General features: G+C 39.7%; 1 protein-coding gene across 1 annotated transcript; it reads left to right on the forward strand.

Moving 5' to 3' along the window:
- Positions 1-14308: 14308 nt before the first annotated feature.
- Positions 14309-14674, forward strand: LOC120766565. Its single transcript, XM_040092155.1, has one exon. It carries the CDS (start codon positions 14309-14311, stop codon positions 14672-14674), a length of 366 nt encoding a protein of 121 aa, XP_039948089.1.
- The last annotated feature ends 5774 nt before the right edge of the window (positions 14675-20448 follow it).

A 20448-nucleotide genomic window follows, 5' to 3' on the forward strand; every position in this document is an offset into this window, starting at 1 on the left:
CGCTGCTGCCGCTGCCGTCGTGGGAATGAGCTGCCGCTGCATCCTGTGCCAAAGGGACGTAAGCGCCGGCAAACAGCCGACGCACCAGGTAACGAGTGCGAATTACTGAAAGCAGTGCAAAAAAAAAAGCAAACTACAACAAAACAAGTGCACTTTCAGTTTTTGGCTCTCCCTTTTCACTTTATATCATATTGACTATATTGTATTAGATTGTATTTATTATACATACATATATATATATCTCAGTACATGCTCATACGTACATACATATACGAATTCAAGGTGAATAAGGGATTTTGGGATTTTGCGGTAGCAATTTATTTTGAAATAAAGGTGAAAACATTATTAATTGCAAAATTAAATTATCTCGTTTTTCGCAATTTTTTTCGATCCGCGTTTGCAATTATCGGTCGTTTTTTCGCAATTTTTGTCGATTTTCATTCGGACATTTTCCGATTAAATTACTGTATTGTGCTATTGCTCATTTTGCGCATTTATTGGTTTGGCTTTCGTATACTTGGGAATCGATATTATTTTTTTTCGTTTTCGTAACCGATTCCAAATACATTTGTTGCCAACTTTTATTGCTATTGGTTTGGCGTTCTTATATTTGGGAATCGACATTTATTTTTCGTTTTCGTTATCGATTCTTAATATGTCTGTTGCCAACCGTTATATATAAATATCCCAGATATAGAAAAATTTAACCATTTGGCAAATTGTCTATCTGGAGAGGCTCTGGGAGCAGTTAAAGCGTTTCAGATGTCGGATGAAAATTATCCGAAAGCGTTGCCAAGTCTCAAAAAAGTTTATGATAATAAATGTTTGATATTTTTTAATACAATATCTAAACTTTTTGAGCTGCCAACAATCCCAAAGCCTTCTGCGCCTTCCCTGCGTTCAATGATTGACGAAGTGTCACCGGTATATGATTCATTGCTATCGCTGGGCGATGAAAAACAAATAACGAGCGCAATAATCATACACATTGTAATGACAAAGGTTGACCCTGCCACCCGATCCAAATGGGAAGAAGCGCTGGACTTTGACAAACTGCCACTGTGGAAGGACTGTGAAACCACCCTAAATAGGAGATACCAGCAACTATCAGCGGAAGGAGCATCTCACTCAAGGACGAAGCCCATACCAACAGGCAGTACGAGTCATGGGAAGCAACAACAAATGGATAGGACCAAATCGGCGCTAGTTGCAGCAAATACGAGGCAGCCTCTTTGCCAACAATGCAAATCGATGGATCACCATCTAACTGCCTGCCCTACTTTCAAGGCTCTTCCGGTACAACAGAGGTTCGAGTTCGTCAAATCGGTACCTTTATGCTACTTAAAATAATTCAATAAAACTCAACTTTCGTTGTCCACGTTAATCTTTATTCTGCCTCTTTACAAAAGTTCTTCCCTCAACGAAACCAAGCTCGAAGAAGTTTCACCAACGCTTTCCGCTAGACAATGCAACAATCGTTATTCGTCTCATGTATTTGTTGTAATCTGAAAGTGCTGTTGTCACGACTTAAATCAAGCGCGAGAGCAAGTTGCTTAGTGCGCATGTCCAATGACGAAATCACTCAAACTTAGTTCAACTAATACAAAAAGAGTGTTGTGTAATGAAGTTGAGCTTAAACAAAAAGTACGATCAAATAAGTGTTCACAGGTTAGCGAGTTTGTGCAAGCATTCTTAACTGCCTTCCTTCTCAAATTCGAAACGTCCCCGTTGCGGATATCCAATGTAAATGTTGGTTTGGGAGTTCGAATAATTATATTAAAAATTGTTGTTTGAAATTTCTAATTTGTTGCTAATGTAAATGCGTATCGCAATACATAGGACGCTGCTTTAATACGTGGTGGCCGTGGTCTCTGTTGGTGCGGAGGGTGAAAAGCTTCAATATCAACAAAAGTAACGCATTTGTAGTTTAAAGTTGAATGTAACAATAACATAATAGCGTAACAAACATAATTGAACTAAAACTTAGTTTACAAAACATATGTACATATTTTAACTGATTTCTTATACAAATTTCCTATATTGTAAATAATCAAAATTGATAATGATGTGCTTTAATGTCTGACTAATTTTAAAAAGTTTGCTAATGTTATGTGCTTTTGCAGTAACGTAACTTTCAAAATTCGTGGGGAAAGTTCAACTTTTATCACAAGTTACTTTTATGGATTTTTTTTCCATCGATCAACACTGTGGTGCCTAGATCTTCTTCAACAACTTTTTCGACAAATATCTTATTAAATTTATTTCCTAGACGCCTGTTCCTTCTCAAAAACACCTTCTCTCCAGGTTCATAAGTTCTCATTTTTTTATTGTTATTAAGCCTATTTAATACTTTTTCCTGCTCTTGACACAATCTCTCGCGGATTGTTTTTAAATTTTCATTCGAACAATTTTGAAAAGTGTCGATAGGTTTAGCATTTGTCGAAGAGTGAATGCTATTGTTGTATTTATGAGTAGCTAATAGAACAAGATCAATGGTCTCGCTTAGCTGTTGTTGTTCTTTAATGCAGCGAGCTATTTCCATTAAAGTTGAATGGAACCTCTCAACCTGCCCATTACTCAGACTATGTAATGTTGGAATAAAAAATTGTTCAATCGAAAAGTTGTCTCGAAGCAAGGTTTTAATTGTCATCGAATGAAAGGCCTTTTCATTGTCCGAAACAATAGTTTTCGTGTTCTTAAATATTAATAATATTTCGAGAAGCGCTTCTTTAATATCAATTGTAGAACGTGAAGATATGGGTTTAACAATGGCATATTTAGAGAGTTTGTCTATGCAAGTCAGGAAATGTTGTCTGTCTGTGAGGAAAATGTCTACGTGAAGGATCTCGCCGGGCATATTTGGAATAGGCGTTTTGCCTATTTCGAGATTGACCGGTTTACGCTGGTATTTATTTTCAAGGTATATCTTACAGTTGGCAATTAGGGATTTTAATAACTTTTTAATACCTGGGAAAAAATATTCACGAGAAATTTGCTTAAAATTTTCTTGCAAGCAACGGTGCGCGCGGTTATGCTCCGTAGCAACTGTTTCGAGCTGGTCAGTTTTGTTAATTAAGTCTAATACAAATGCTTCTGTATGTAGAAATTTTATACCGGGAAAAAATAAAATCAAACCGTTTTGTATTTCTGCTAATGTTGATAAGTCGCAATGTATTGCGTTCGTAATATTTGGGTTTATGGCTGTCTTTAAACATTCGAGTAGATTTTCAAGCGAATCAAAGGAAATCGTATGACGGATATACTTCTGAAATAAAATCTTTGTACATTTTTTTAAACATGATGATTTTGTAAGTATAAGCTGGTTCTTAAATTGATTTGTTGGGTATTTTGTTGTCTTTATAACTCTGCTTAATGATTCCTCACTGGACCTATTGTTTTGTGATAAATCAGCTCCCAGAGCATTTGAAGATGCATCGGTGGTAAGCTCGAAGGGTCGATTAAAATCCGGGTATTGAAGCAAAACATCTTCTGAAGCTAATATTTTCTTAATTTTTTGAAAAGCAGACATGGGTCTGGGTCCAGTTTTATTTTGATATATTTGGACTTGCTAGCTCCGACGTGCCCATTCTCTCCTCTCAAATATTTTGTCAAAGGTTTGACAATGGCGGCATAATCCTTAACGAATATTCGGTAATAACCTGCAAGACCGAGAAAGGATCGCAAGGAGCGTACGTTTTCTGGAACTTTGTAATTCATAATATCATGGATTTTGTTTGGGCAAGTTTTTATACCATCTTGGGAGACCAAAAATTCCAGGAACTCGACTTCTGTATGAAAAAATTTGGATTTCTCTGGTGAAACTCTCATTCCAGAATTTTCTAACTTGGTTAAAACTATATTTAAGTCTTTCAGATGTGAATATTCATCAGGCGAAAAAATAATTATGTCGTCGATATATACATGACATATTTTACCGATTTCTTCGCGAAGAATATCATCGATCGCTCGTTGAAAAATGCTTGGAGCATTTTTCAAACCAAATGGCAAGCGACAAAATTCGTACTTCCCATTGTTTATATTGAACGCCGTTTTCGGTCTATCCCTTTCACGTAAATTAATTTGGTGAAATCCTGATTTTAAATCAAGAGTAGTAAAATACTTGGACTTTCCTAAGTTAGACAAAATAACGGAATTGTCTTCTTCTTCTTCTTAATTGGCGTAGACACCGCTTACGCGATTATAGCCGAGTTAACAACAGCGCGCCAGTCGTTTCTTCTTTTCGCTACGTGGCAATTGAATATTCCAAGCGTAGCCAGGTCCTTCTGCACTCGGTCCTTCCAACGGAGTGGAGGTCTTCCTCTTCCTCTGCTTCCCCCGGCGAGTACAGCGTCGAATACTTTCAGAGCTGGAGTGTTTTCGTCCATTCGGACAACATGACCTAGCCAGCGTAGCCGCTGTCTTTTAGTTTGCTGAACTATGTCAATGAAGTCATATATCTCGTACAGCTCATCGTTCCATCGAATGCGATATTCGCCGTGGCCAACGCGCAAAGGACCATAAATATTTCGCAGAACTTTTCTCTCGAAAACTCGCAACGTCGACTCATCAGTTGTTGGGATCGTCCAAGCCTCTGCACCATATAGCAGGACGGGAATTATGAGCGACTTATAGAGTTTGGCTTTTGTTCGTCGAGAAAAGACTTTACTTTTCAATTGCCTACTCAGTCCGAAGTAGCACCTGTTGGCAAGAGTTATCCTGCGTTGGATTTCCAGGCTGACATTGTTGGTGGTGTTAATACTGGTTCCTAAATAGACGAAATTATCTACAACTTAAAGTTATGACTGTCAACAATGACGTGAGTGCCAAGTCGCGAGTGCGACGACTGTTTGTTTAATGACAGGAGATATTTCGTTTTGCCCTCGTTCACTGCGAGACCCATTTGTTTTGCTTCCTTGTCCAGTCCGGAGAAAGCAGAACTAACGGCGCTGGTGTTAAGGCCGATGATGTCAATATAACAGCATACGCCAGCAGCTGTACACTCTTATAAAAGATGGTACCTTCTCTGTTAAGTTCTGCAGCTCGAACTATTTTCTCCAGAAGCAGTTTGAAAAAGTCACACGATAGGGAATCGCCTTGTCTGAAACCTCGTTTGGTATCGAACGGCTCGGAGAGGTCCATCCCGATTCTGACGGAGCTTTTCGTGTTGCTCAGCGTCAGTTTACACATCCGTATAAGTTTTGCGGGGATACCAAATTCAGACATCGCGGCATAGAGGCAGTTCCTTTTCGTGCTGTCGAAAGCAGCTTTGAAATCGACGAAGAGGTGGTGTGTGTCGATTCTCCTTTCACGGGTCTTTTTCCAAGATTTGGCGCATGGTGAATATCTGGTCGGTTGTTGATTTTCCAGGTCTAAAAAGCCACACTGATAAGGTCAATCAGTTTGTTGACGGTGGGCTTGCAATCTTTCACACAATACGCTCGATAGAGACCTTATATGCGATGTTGAGGAGGCTAATCCCACGGTAGTTGGCGCAGATTGTGGGGTCTCCTTTTTTATGGATTGGGCATAGCACACTTAAATTCCAATCGTTGGGCATGCTTTCGTCAGTTCCTTATCAGTTCTTCGCCGCCGTGTTTGAATAACTCGGCCGGCAATCCATCGGCCCCCGCCGCTTTGTTGTTCTTCAGGCGGGTAATTGCAATTCGAACTTCTTCATGATCGGGCAATGGAACGTCGGCTCCATCGTCGTCGGGGGAACCGGGTTCGCCTTCTCCTGGCGTTGTGCATTCACTGGCATTTAGCAGGCTGGAGAAGTGTTCCCTCCATAATTTAAGTATGCTCTGGGCATCGGTGACTAGATCAACTTTGGGGGTTCTACAAGAGTATGCTTCGGTCTTGAAACCTTCTGTAAGCCGCCGCATTTTTTCGTAGAATTTTCGAGCATTACCCCTGTCGGCCAGCTTATGAAGCTCTTCATACTCACGCATTTCAGCCTCTTTCTTTTTCTGTCTGCAAATGCGTCTCGCTTCCCTCTTCAACTCTCGGTATCTATCCCATCCCGCACGTGTTGTGGTCGATCGTAACGTTGCGAGTTAGGCAGTCTGTTTTCTCTCCGCTGCGACACGGCACTCCTCGTCGTACCAGTTGTTCTTTTGCACTTTCCGAAAACCAATGGTTTCAATTGCAGCTGTACGTAAGGAGTTTGAAATGCCGTCCCACAGTTCCCTTATACCGAGTTGTTGACGAGTGCTCTCAGAGAGCAGGAGTGCAAGCCGAGTAGAAAATCCTTCGGCAGTCTCTTGTGATTGCAGCTTTTCGACGTCGAACCTTCCTTATGTTTGTTGACGTGCGTTTTTTGCTGCACAGAGGCGGGTGCGAATCTTGGCTGCAATAAGATAGTGGTCCGAGTCCATGTTAGGACCTCGGAACGCACGCACATCTAAAACACTGGAGACGTGTCTTCCGTCTATCACAACATGATCGATCTGGTTGGTAGTTTTTCGATCCGGAGACAGCCAGGTAGCTCGATTAATCTTTTTGTGCTGGAATCTAGTACTACAGATAACCATATTTCGGGCCCGGCGAAGTCGATCAGCCTCAACCCATTTGGGGATGTTTCCTCGTGGTAGCTGAACTTACCGACCGTAGTGCCAAAGATACCTTCTTTGCCCACCCTGGCGTTAAAGTCGCCAAGCACGATTTTGACATCGTGGCGGGGGCATCTCTCATAAGTGCGTTCCAAGCATTCATAAAAGACATCTTTGGTCATATCGTCCTTCTCATCCATCGGGGCGTGGGCGCAGATCAGCGATATGTTGAAGAACCTCGCTTTGATGCGGATTGTGGCTAGACGTTCATTCACCGGAGTGAATGATAGTACTCGGCGACGGAGTCTCTCTCCCACCACGAATCCCACACCAAACTTGCGCTCCTTTATATGGCCACCGTAGTAGATGCCACAAGGACCTACTCGTCTCTGTCCTTGTCCCGTCTATCGCATTTCTTGGACGGCGGTGATGTCAGCCTTTATTTTCACGAGGACATCAACCAGCTGGGCAGCGGCACCTTCCCAATTAAGGGACCGGACATTCCAGGTGCATGCCCTCAATTCGTAGTCCTTATTTCGTTTGTCATGGTCGTCATCAAAAGAGGGGTTTCTCATCCGAGGCTGTTTGTCATTTTTCATTGGGGTAGGCTTTTTACGTGGCGGGTCCCAAACCCAGCGCACAAACGGATGTTCTTAGGCTACCCAGAGGATACTTGGTCAAAGACCGGAAGTAGTAAGCTGCTTGAGTCATGTGTAAAAGAATCGTTTCTGGCCACTCCCAAGTGAATGGCGATCAGAGAACTTTCCTCACTTGCGTGAACTTCTACACATGACTCCAGGTATGGGATATCGATCAGAGGTAGTATTTTCGTTGATTTTTCTAAAATCGATCACCAGCCGTAACTTTTCCTTAGCACCATTTTCATCAAGGCCTTTTTTGGTTACTACATGGACAGGGGAATTATAAGGTGATGACGACTTGCGTGATTATACCGTCCTTTAGGAGTGACTTAATTTCTGAATTTATGAACTCTGTTGCTGACATTGGATACGGGTAACTTTTGCTAAAAATTGGGTCATCCGTGGTAGTACTTATTGTAGCCTCCACGTTCGTGTTGTATGGAAGGGCACGGTCTGGATGTGCAAACGCATTCGTATTATTATTAATCAAGAACAGAATCTTCGTTAATTGTAATCAAGTTAATTTGATTGCAGCAAAGATACTGAAGTTTTACGCAACTATTCCGATAATGCAGATATCCAGCATCGATGTCAATTTTCCATCAAACGTTTTAAGATTATTAAGTAAGTAAAAGGTTGAGGTGTGGTTAAGGACATTGATCAGGCATTTTCTGTTTATGAAATTAATCCCGTTTAGTGATTTCAATGTAAGGAGTATCCATTTGTTTAATTCCGTTAAGAAATGGAAGATTTTTTATAAAATTTTTCGAGGTACCTGTATCAATTAATAGTTTAAGCTCCTGACCATCTGCTGTTGTTTTAGTGATAAATGGTAGGAGCGACTTCAGTTTAAAAAGTTAATCTCTGAATTAACTTTACAATCGCTTATATGGTTGGGCCCATCGCGGTATTTGCTGTCGGTGTAAAAATGAGAAGCATAATAATCGTAACAATGTTCATCGTTTTCAGATTCGTCAGAAACTGTGCCAATTTGTACTGGCATAAAATTTACACGTTGAGTTTTCGGGTAAGGTTTTTGAAAAGAACCAGATTGCTCACGAGGACGTTTAAATACTATGGCCTGATTGGGTTGTTGAGAGACGATTGCGTTATTTTGATTAGGACTACGATTTCGATACATAGACGTGCCAGCATCGACATCCATTGGGACTGATCTATTATTATAATTAATTGAACGATTTTGTTGATTTTCTTGCGGAAAATTATACTGTGGCATAGTTGTTCTTGCTTTATTTGGCTTTAATGAATTACCCATCGCAAATGTTTGCGCGAAATCATAGCGTTTTTGGTTCTTCTCAAGCTCCTGCGCTACAACCAATGCTGTAGGCAAATCCTTTGGTGCTGAGGAGAAAAGGTTATCGCATAGCGGACGGCGAAGGCCCGATATAAAAACACGAGGGGCATTTTCTCTTGCACGATCATTAAGAGCTTTTATAACTTCAGTATTACCGCTGATCGCCATTATTTGCTTATTTATGATAAGCGTCAAGTGTTTGTCCACTGCGTCGTAATAGTCTGTTATTGTCAGATTTCCTTGCCTTAGAATGCTTAATTCCGATTCTAGAACATGAACGTGTCTCTTGTCTGCGTATGTTTGGTCTAACCTAGCAATTATTGCTTTAAAATTAAGTACGGTATTGAAAGATGATAACGTCGAGTTCGCTGCACCTGTAATTTTATTTCTAAAAATACCCATTGCAACATAATACCTTTCTAAACCTTGGGGATAGTAATTAATAGCGAAGTTGGCCGCAGAGCGCCAAGCAGGATAAGATGAGGCATCGCCACTAAATTCCGGTAAAGATTTTATTAAGTCGAGACTAGAATTTTTTGAGTCTATTGAAGGGTTAACAGAGACCGGTTCGTAGGGCTCAACATGTGGTAGTTGAAGACGATTTAAAGCTAAGGTAAGTTCGCTAATTTGTGCCGATAATTCCCGTTTGGTGCGTTCGGTTGCACCTACTACGATTTCTAAAACCTGTTCTCGTGTGACCTCCATTTTGAATTTTGATAGAAAGAGAAATTACCGCTATACAACATTAAACAAATGAACAATAGAAAATGCTATAAATTTATTAACTAAAAGTTTTAATCCTCTTATATTCTCAGAGCTGCAGATAAATTTATTAGTATATCCTGCTTACTTGGAATAACTCAGATATGTTGAGAAAATTTTGACTTGAGTTTGCCTTTCTTAGTGCGTGTTAAATACGCTATTTGGAATAAAATCCTACTACGCTTTCACAGCTCGCAAAACGGGTTTTTGAAATCTATATTTCAATTTTCCTCTTCTCATATAGAGTTCGCAATCTTGCAGTTTTTAACGATGGAAAAAATTATGGAACCAACTTGTATTACGAAAATTTCAATTAATCAATTACCTTTTCAACACGTGTATGTTACGTAACTCACTATGATCCAACAACACTTAAAAAAGGCACTGACAGTTTTAATTTATTTGACGTCAATATCAAATTTTATATTTTTTTTTTTATTTTTTTTAATTTTCACTATTGAACAATTATCAATTTCGATCATTACTTACATAATTTCAACAAATTTCTAATTCTGGTTTGCCAAGCTTAAAATGAAGAGTAAAGACTCGAATGTAGAATTCCCACGATGCAAAAAGAAGTGTCCAGCCACGTGAAGATGAAAAACGTTCAACAACGCCGCAACTTTCCGACTTCGTTTGGAATTTACATTGGTTTTTGTATAATCTGCCGCTTGGTTCGTACTTCCTTATAGGAATAATACTTGTAGAATTGATCAAATCGAAAGTTCAAAACAAGTTGTGAATAGAATTTTCTCGACAGGCCCCACGTTGGGCGCCACTTAAAATAATTCAATAAAACTCAACTTTCGTTGTCCACGTTAATCTTCATTCTGCCTCTTTACAAAAGTTCTTCCCTCAACCAAAGCAAGCTCGAAGAAGTGTCAACAACGCTTTCCGCTAGACAATGCAACAATCGTTATTCGTCTCATGTATTTGTTGTAATCTGAAAGTGCTGTTGTCACGACTTAAATCAAGCGCGAGAGCAAGTGCGCATGTCCAATGACGAAATCACTCAAACTTAGTTCAACTAATACAAAAAGAGTGTTGTGTAATGAAGTTGAGCTTAAACAAAAAGTACGATCAAATAAGTGTTCACAGGTTAGCGAGTTTGTGCAAGCATTCTTAACTTGCATAAATTGCTTGCGCAAGGGACATACCGTTTCCAAATGCAGAGCGGATCGATGTCGTTTGTGCAATCGATCGCATCACACACTGTTGCACCAATATCCAGTCTCCTTCCCCGCTGCACCTCATCCGCAACCATCCACCACAAATGCCATGCATACTGCGGGTATGCCGGATCGGGTAATGTTGGCAACAGCAGTAATTTTAGTGAGGACCAGCTGTGGAGATTACCTGCCTGCGAGAGCTTTGCAGGACTCAGGCTCCCAGGTCAACTTTATGACGGAGGACTTGGCACAGAAGTTGCGGATTCGACGTCAGCACAAAACATTAAGCGTAATTGGAATTGGCAATTCCAATACAAGAGTGGGGTCAAAACTAAGCGCGTTTGTCAAGTCGCGATTGAATAATTTTGAATTTTCGGCGGAATTCTGGGTAATGCGATGCATTTCGGCAAATCATCCAGACCGTAACATCAATGTTAATGGCTGGAAAATTCCGCACAACATTGAATTGGCGGATCCAGAATTCCATAAATCTAAAAAAGTGGATATCGTATTGGGTGCTGAAACATTTTTCGACCTTTTAGCTATTGGCCAAATTAAAAATGGTCCTAACCAACCAACACTTCAGAAAACCCTTTTAGGATGGATTGTATCTGGCAAATACGCCAGTAATATAAGTTCTCCTCCCAGATTACATAGCACATTATGCCAAACTGAAGAAGACTTTACGTCAATAGATTCAGTAGTCCAAAAATTTTGGGCTCTAGAAGAATTACCTTCAGAATCAAATGGCATCAAATTCACACCAGAGCAACAAGAGTGTGAAAATTTTTTCGTAAATACAACTCAAGTATTGCCTTCCGGACGGCTTCAAGTAAGAATGCCTTTTAAAGCTGACCGTAAGTTACTCGGTCACTCCTATGAAACCGCTGTTCGGCGGTTTCAGGCCGTGGAGAGAAGGACATTAAAAGATCCAGAACTTCGTAAGATGTATCTGGACTTTATGAATGAATATAGAGCATTGGGTCACATGAGCCCAACGAACAATAAGATCCCGAGTGAGCCACACTACTTCATTCCGCATCATTGCGTTTTAAGGCCCGAGAGCACAACAACCAAATTAGGTTTTGTATTTGATGCCTCGAGTCGACCTTCAACTCAAATAGCGTTGAATGAACTTTTGATGGTAGGTCCAACCATCCAAGAAGAGTTATACTCAACTCTTCTTCGTTTTCGCTTACATAAGTATGCACTAACAGCGGACAATACTAAAATGTACCGTCAAATAATTATGCATGAAGAAGACAGAAATTGTCAGCTTATTGTGTGGAGAGAGCATCCTTCTGAGCAAATTCAAATTTTTCGTCTTAACACCGTAACATACGGCACTGCGCCTGCTCCATTTCTCGCAACACGGTGTTTGCAAATGCTCAGTGATGCCAATACAATGAAATATCCACTCGGTTCATTGGCCATCAAAAGAGACTTTTATGTTGATGATTTATTAACAGGATCTGATAATTTTAAGTCTCTAGATCTTTTGAGAAGTGAGGTAAATAAATTATTAAACTTGGCAGGATTCACCTTAACGAAGTGGTTTTCGAACCACCCTAAATTTTTCGACAGTGATTGCACTGAAAAGTCATTAAGCTTCAATGACAAAAGTTCCACTAAAACTTAGGAATCCATTGGTTGCCGAAAGAGGATTTGTTTCGATTTGTTTTAGATCACAATTTTAATGATCTGCGAGCCACTAAACGAAACATATTGTCAGTTTCTGCTCGCCTTTTTGATCCTCTTGGATTACTAGCTCCACTAGTTACCAAAGCAAAAATCTTATTGCAAGAGCTTTGGATCCAAAAACTAGATTGGGATGAGTCGATTCCATTGCGCCTTGACACTAGCTGGCAGAACTTTAAAGCCAACCTAATGCAGCTCTCATCGATAAGCATTCTTCTTCTTAATTGGCGTAGAAACCGCTTAAGCGATTATAGCCGAGTTAACAACAGCGCGCCACTCGTTTCTTCTTTTCGCTACGTGGCGCCAATTGGATATTCCAAGCGAAGCCAGGTACTTCTCCACTTGGTCCTTCCAACGGAGTGGAGGTCTTCCTCTTCCTCTGCTTCCCCCGGCGGGTACTGCGTCGAATACTTTCAGAGCTGGAGTGTTTTCGTCCATTCGGACAACATGACCGTAGCCGCTGTCTTTTAATTCACTGAACTATGCCAATGTCGTCGTATATCTCGTACAGCTCATCGTTCCATCGAATGCGGTATTCGCCGTGGTTAACGCGCAAAGGACCATAAATCTTTCGCAGAACTTTTCTCTCGAAAACTCGCAACGTCGACTCATCCGTTGTTGACATCGTCCAAGACTCTGCACCATGCAGCAGGACGGGAATTATGAGTGACTTATAGAGTTTGGTTTTTGTTTGTCGAGAGAGGACTTTGCTTCTTAATTGCCTACTCAGTCCGAAGTAGCACCTGTTGGCAAGAGTTATCCTGCGTTGGATGATAAGCATTCCTCGTTACGTAAACGTTGAGTCGAGTGCCATCTGCCAAATACATGGCTTCTCCGACGTCTCAATAAGGGCGTACGGATGCTGCACATACATACGAAGCCAATCTGCTAGTGGTATTAAATGCATGCTGCTTACTGCAAAGTCTAGAGTGGCTCCGCTGAAGACCAAATTTCTTCCGCGTCTTGAGCTCTCGGCAGCACATCTTCTTTCGAAATTATGGTCAAGAGTAGCGCCTATGTTGAGTCGACATTTCGAAAATATTACATTTTGGACAGACTCTGAAATCGTTTTACAATGGATTAAAACACATCCATCTTCACTACAAACCTTCGTCGCAAACAGAGTGTCCGAAATCCAAGAGTTGACTGACAAAGTACATATATTGGCGACATGTGCCAACGAAACAAAATCCTGCGGATCAAGTGTCTCGGGGTTGTAACGTGGACGAATTGAATAATTCAATATGGTTTGGCGGTCCACAGTTCCTCCTAGAAGACCCTGCATTATGGCCAATTAATAACCACTTCCAGCTCTCACCAGAAGACGAAGCATTAGAGAAGAAGAAAACTACATTTACATTAATTTCGACTGTTGAGAAAAATTCAATATTGGACCTCATTGAAAAATTCTCTTCTCATAAAAAATTGCTTCGTGTGGTCGCATATATATTACGATGGATCAGGCGACCATCAAAATCCTCCAGGGGCCAAGATCTGACTTCAGGAGAGCTAAACTTGAGCTTTCTAAAAATTGCACAGGTGGTCCAAATTCAGAATTTTCGGATGTTATTCAAAAATTGCATAAAGGCACCACCTTACCTGCAAACTTGCAAAAACTCAACCCATTTTTGCATGAGTACTCGGATATGTCGCTGTCGTTCAAATTAATCCGAGTAAGAGGTCGCCTATTAAATGCACCTCTCCCATACGATGCCAAATTTCCGCTTTTATTAAATAAAAGTTCGCACTTTGTTATAACGTATTTACGGTTCCTGCACATTCGAAATCACCACGCTGGGGCTAAAGCGTTGGTTGCGCTTCTTCGAGAACGCATATGGCTAATTAATGCCCGAGAAGCTTGCAGTAGAACCGTAAGAAAATGTATACATTGTTTTCATTACAAGCCGAAGTTGCAAAACCAAATAATGGGAAATTTGCCAGTCGAAAGACTTCGAGCACTACGGCCCTTTCTTATATGTGGCGTAGATTTTTGTGGTCCGATATACACAACGTTAAAAATACGCGGCCGACCACCCGTAAAAACATATGTATATTGCAGTTTTCGTTTGCTTTACTTCCAAAGCAGTTCATTTAGAATTAGTTTCAGACCTGTCAACTAATGCATTTATTTTCGCCCTAAAAAGGTTCATTGGTCGCCGAGGAATGCCCCAGAAGATGTTCAGCGACAACGAAACCAACTTCTTCGGCGCCGATCGCAAGCTGCGCGAGCTGAAAGATGCGTTTCTGGCCCAGGCAACGGAGCTGAAGGGATTCGCCGCTCACGAAGGGTTCAGCTTCACCTTTATACCACCGCGGGCGCCGCATTTCGGCGGATTATGGGAGGCCGCGGTGAAGTCCGCCAAACATCTTATCGTTCGCGCAATCGGCAACGTGCTTCTCACGGTAGAGGAGCTATCAGCACTGCTGGCCGAAGTGGAAGCAATCCTCAATTCTCGGCCCCTAACACCTCTGAACCAGGACCCCAACGACGACGAAGTGTTAACTCCGGCGCATCTCTTAATAGGGTGCTCCCTGCGATAACTCCCACCAGCGCAGGTAGCAATGGACCCAATTGCTGCGAGAGATGGCAACATGTTTGCTGTCTCAAGCAGCAGTTTTGGCGACAGTGGTCCAAAACATAACTGACGGGTCTTCAGGAGCGCACCAAATGGTTACACCCGAAACGGAATCTGCAGCCCGGCGACCTCGTCCTCGTACGCGAAGACAACACACCACCGCAGCAGTGGGTAACAGGACGAGTCGTCGCAACCGTCGAAGGGCAAGACGGCAAGGTGCGAGTCGCAGACATAACAACGAAGGCGGGCACGATTAAGCGCCCCATACACAAATTAGCCGTACTTCCAATGGATGTTGAAGGAACCTGATCCTGTCAATGTGGCCGGTGTTGCGCCAAGCGACACCTTTTGTAAATCTAAATCTAAATTAGAAAAATGAGATATAAAATTATTATTAGAACTTATGAAATTGAACTTATAAATATTGAATTGTACAAAATAGCATACTTACCTTAATAATACATTTATATTACCTTCATTTATTACTTATCTTAATTCTATTACAATATTTAACAAAAGATAATTACTTACCCCTTGTATTTACATTACCACTAGCTTAAGCCGTTAGTTTTTAAGATTTAGGCTAAGCAATTCCAAGAACGGAATAAATTAAGTATTGTATTAAAAAACGTGAAATCGAACGGACGTCTCCTTTTCATTTGTCGGAATCTTTTTCTCGTGACAGGCAATTAGGCTTTTAATTATTCGCGCATTCCCAGTTATATTTTTTCACATCTCAAAAACGCTTGAGATTTTTCAACCTCAAATCCCAAAATCTCTTGTTTCACTTGCGTACGCATATGCAGATATGTGCGTATGTTAATTATATTTAATAAATTATACGTTTAGTTATATACGTTATTATACATATATATATATGTGGGATGGCATCCCTGGCAGAAAGGAAAAAATAGGAAAAGGGACAACATAGAAATGACATAGCGTGGGTTGCTCCGATTGCGATGAGCAAAAAGAGTTAGAGTTAGAAGTCAGTCACCAAACAGAACAGACGCGCGCAGCGAAGTGAAAAGAATAAGCGAATTGTACATTTTAACCAGAAGTGAAACGAATAACGTTTTTTGTATTTAAGAAGTTGTTGTTGTAACTAAAAAGCGGATTGTATTATTTAAATAAAAGTAAACTAATAAATATTTTCAAACCAAAAAAGACATACTTGGATATTGTGGACTGAAGATGGTGACGAACCCCACATATATACATACATATGTATTTATATGAACGTGTCACAATAACTGAAAGTAAAAAAAGGGAGAGCCAAAAACTGAAAGTGTGCACTTGTTTTTATTTTAATTTTATTTGTATGTGTTTTCGTTTTATTTTTGGTTTGCACTGCTTTCAGTAATTCGCACTCGTTACCGGGTGCGTCGGCTGTTTGCCGGCGCTTACGTCTCTTTGGCATAGCATGCAGCGGCAGCTCATTCCCACGACGGCAACAGCGTTGATGACAGCAGCGTTGATGGCAGCAGCGATCTCAGCAGTGAGGGTATGGCAACAACGGGTGATTATACCGGTACTTTGCTTTTCCCGGTTCTTTTAACGCGGCATTTGAAAATTTTTTTAACGGGTTATCTACCGGCTTTTTAAAACTGTATTTTTTTTTTTTTACGTTTTAAGACGGCCCCTCTCGTTAATTACCAGGTTAAAAACCTCGGTACGATGTTTTTTTAGAATACACTGTACCCTTTGCGTATGTATATATGGAAGTACAACATTCTTCTGCGCCTTTTCACACCTTTTACTTATTTCATTCCTTTGTATGTTTGTCACTTTGAGCACTTGCACATATGCACCTCTTGCTTTTTGTTTTGTTTTTTGTAAGTTTAGGACAGTAGAGTTGGATAAGTATTTTAATTATGTACACTTTAGAACTGTGATTTTCATTTATTATATTTATACCCTGAACAGTGAATATTAAGTTTATCACGAAGTTTGTACTCGTAACACCCAGAAGGAAGCGTCGGAGACACTATAAAGTATATATATAAATGATCAGTATGTTGAGCTGAGTCGATTTAGCCATGTCCGTCTGGCAGTCCGTCTGTCTGTATATATACGAACTAGTCCCTCAGTTTTTAAAATATTGTTTTGAAATTTTCCAAACGTCATTTTCTCTTCAAGAAGCAGTTCATTTGTCGGAACTGCCGATATCGGACCGAAGAAATTGTTCATTACTATAGCATATAGCTGCAATACAAACCGAACAATCGGAATCAAGTTCTTGTATGGAAAACCTTCGCATTTGACCTGGTATCTTTTGACATGGTTTACTATTTAAGGTAATAATATAATCTCTGAAAAAATTGTTCAGACCGGAGTACTATAGCATATAGCTTCCATATAAACTGAACACATAGTTACTAAAAGAAATGTACCTGTGAAGGGTATATCAGCTTCGGTGCAGCCGAAGTTAACGTTTTTTCTTGTTTTATTTCTTTTCTTCTTTTGTTTTGCTGTTTAGGTATCACTGCACCACACTATGTGGGTGTTTCCATGAAATGGTTTACCGTGACTTAAAAAATCAAAACGCACGCAGAATTTTTTTAGACACAGAAAACGGAAGAAACCTATTGAGATTTTACTATGCAAAAAAAATTTCAGCTCATTATAATTTTAAAATAAAAAAAATTGTATGCAAAAATTATGATTGTTTTATTCACTTTAAAAGCTGTAAAATGTATTACTTTTAATCGCTGCTGACGAAAGAAATATATACATATGTAATATCGCAATTTGATATATAAGTAATTAATACAACTACAAATGAATATAAAAATGAGAGAAAAGATCAAACTGCACATCGATAACGGTTTTCAGTTCTATTTCGGCAACATTCGTATGTCACGTGTGTAATGCAATAGGACCACATAGTGTCATTATTCGCGCATTATCAGTTTAAGTGTTTTTTTATTTAGTTTGTAAAGTAAGTTTAGTATTTGCTAAAAAAATTTGTTAATACAAATAGCGTTCTACAAAAATTAATTTTTATACTCTCGCAACAATGTTGCTAAGGAGAGTATTATAGTTTTGTTCACATAACGGTTGTTTGTAAGTCCTAAAACTAAAAGAGTCAGATATAGGGTTATATATACCAAAGTGATCAGGGTGACGAGTAGAGTCGAAATCCGGATGTCTGTCTGTCCGTCCGTTCGTCTGTCCGACCGTCCGTCTGTCCGTCCGTCCGTGCAAGCTATAACTTGAGTAAAAATTGAGATATCATGATGAAACTTGGTACACGTATTCCTTGGCTCCATAAGAAGGTTAAGTTCGAAGATGGGCAAAATCGGCCCACTGCCACGCCCACAAAATGGCGGAAACCGAAAACATATAAAGTGTCATAACTAAGCCATAAATAAAGATATTAAAGTGAAACTTGGCACAAAGGATCGCATTAGGGAGGGGCATATTTGGACGCAGTTTTTTTGGAAAAGTGGGCATGGCCCCGCCCCCTACTAAGTTTTTTGTACATATCTCGGAAACTACTACAGCTATGTCAACCAAACTCTACAGAATCGTTTTCTTCAGGTATTTCCATACACAGTTCAAAAATGGAAGAAATCGGATAATAACCACGCCCACCTCCCATACAAAGGTTATGTTGAAAATCACTAAAAGTGCGTTAACGGACTAACAAAAAACGTCAGAAACACTAAATTTTACGGAAGAAATTGCAGAAGGAAGCTGCACCCAGGCTTTTTTGAAAAATTGAAAATGGGCGTGGCCTCGCCCACTTATGGACCAAAAACCATATCTCAGGAACTACTATACCGATTTCAATGAAATACGGTATATAATATTTTCTTAACACCCTGATGACACATACGAAATATGGGTGAAATCGGTTTACAACCACGCCTTCTTCCAATATAACGCTATATCGAATTCCATCTGATGCCTTCTCTGTATAATATATGTAAACATTAGGAACCAATGATGATAGCGGAATAAAACTTTACAAAAATACGGTATTTTAAAAATATATAAATGACGTATAATGAAATCTCGATTATCACTTTATCATGCGAGAGTATAAAATGTTCGGTGACACCCGAACTTAGCCCTTCCTTACTTGTTTTTCTTAACTTTTGAAATTTGTCACGTGCGTAATGGTAAGTACGAAAAATTTAATGCTCTTAATTAAAGTCAATTTGATAAATATTATTTTACTTTTACAATACATATTACACCTTAATGTCACGTAACGCTAAAAATCAAAATCGGTGGAGGGAGAGGCTTAAGCAAGATGAAAATAAGCTTAAGGAACATCAAGAAAAACAAGCTGAAAGAATGCGTGAATATCGGAAGAGAAAGACATGCGAGGCCAAAAATAATTCAAGAATATTGAAAGAAAAAAGAAATAGAAATCGCGTTCGACTACAAAAGTGTAGAGCAATGAAAAAAAATTCAAATACCCAATTCAAAAGTGGTTACAAGTGTAAACAAACACTAGCCAAAGCTATAAAGAAGGTAGAGAGGGCGTTACCAATGAACGCAATAAAGAGAGATGAAGTTCTACAAGCTTTATATAAAAAGTATCCCAAGCTCTCGAATAATGAAACTGAGACACCAGTATGTTCAAATGATAATATGCCGGAAAACATTAAAGCAGTCTACGAGTTTTATATCCGAGATGACATAAGTGTTCAAGCTGCCGGCCGGAAGGATACTTTAATCTGCAATAAGCTAGTAGTTGCAAAGCGTTTTATGATTGTATCTGTATCAGAAGCTTATCAACTGTAGAGAAGCGAGGTCACTTCAGAATATCTTTGTAAATCCAAATTTTTTCACCATCGACCCAAGAACGTTAAATTAATAGAGAAACTTCCGCATAATATGTGTGTATCAGAGACCTGCACGATTAAGGTAGGCATCGTACGATTACGTTACTAAGTAACACTTCTGACGATTACCACGATGCGAAGGTAACATTGCGCATCGGCATCGCGGCATCGTGGCATCGTACGATTACTATCTGGTATCGTCAATGGCAAATGAAACGAAGTACATACATACACAAAAGCAAATTTTTGTGATTTTTCTTTCGTATTTACCTTATATTAGAAAAAAATTAATAAAATTCTCTTCACTTAACATAAATTAATTCAATATAACATAACATAACACAAAATAAATTAATTCAATAAATAAAAGTAAATTAAATATATTTCGTTATTTTCGATCAAAATAAGCGGTGAATTAAAAATAAAAAATATTTAATATGAACTTAATTTTTTTGTGTGAATGCAAAAATAAAATGGCGTCCAGATTTTCTCCTTTCAAATTTGTTCTTCTTTCTTCTAATTCGGTTAAATACGGTTGGCCAAACTAAAACATCTTTCGCTTGCTGCACTAGACGCTGGAATACATAAAATTTGTCGTGCCAGTCTAGCCATCAATGTAAACTCATCTTCATGACGCGCACAATACTAATTGAGTAATATGTTAGTAATCGGCGATGCCGCGATGCCGATACCCACGATGCCGATGCCCACGATGCCAAAGTACCGTTACGTAGCGTGTACTCGCGGCATCGGCATCGCCGCTTGCTAACATGTTACTTTTTTAATTACTCGTGCAGGTCTCTGGTGTGTATGTAATTATCATGCGATCTTCGCATTTTTGCTAGAGGGATGTCATAAAGCTATGCCTCAGTTTCCATCTCAATTTGAATCTTTTTTGAAATTAACATGCTGCAATGTATTGAACGAAAAGTGCATGATT

The sequence above is a fragment of the Bactrocera tryoni genome, chromosome 1 (genome assembly GCF_016617805.1).
Source record: "Bactrocera tryoni isolate S06 chromosome 1, CSIRO_BtryS06_freeze2, whole genome shotgun sequence".
Classification (NCBI taxonomy): domain Eukaryota; kingdom Metazoa; phylum Arthropoda; class Insecta; order Diptera; family Tephritidae; genus Bactrocera; species Bactrocera tryoni.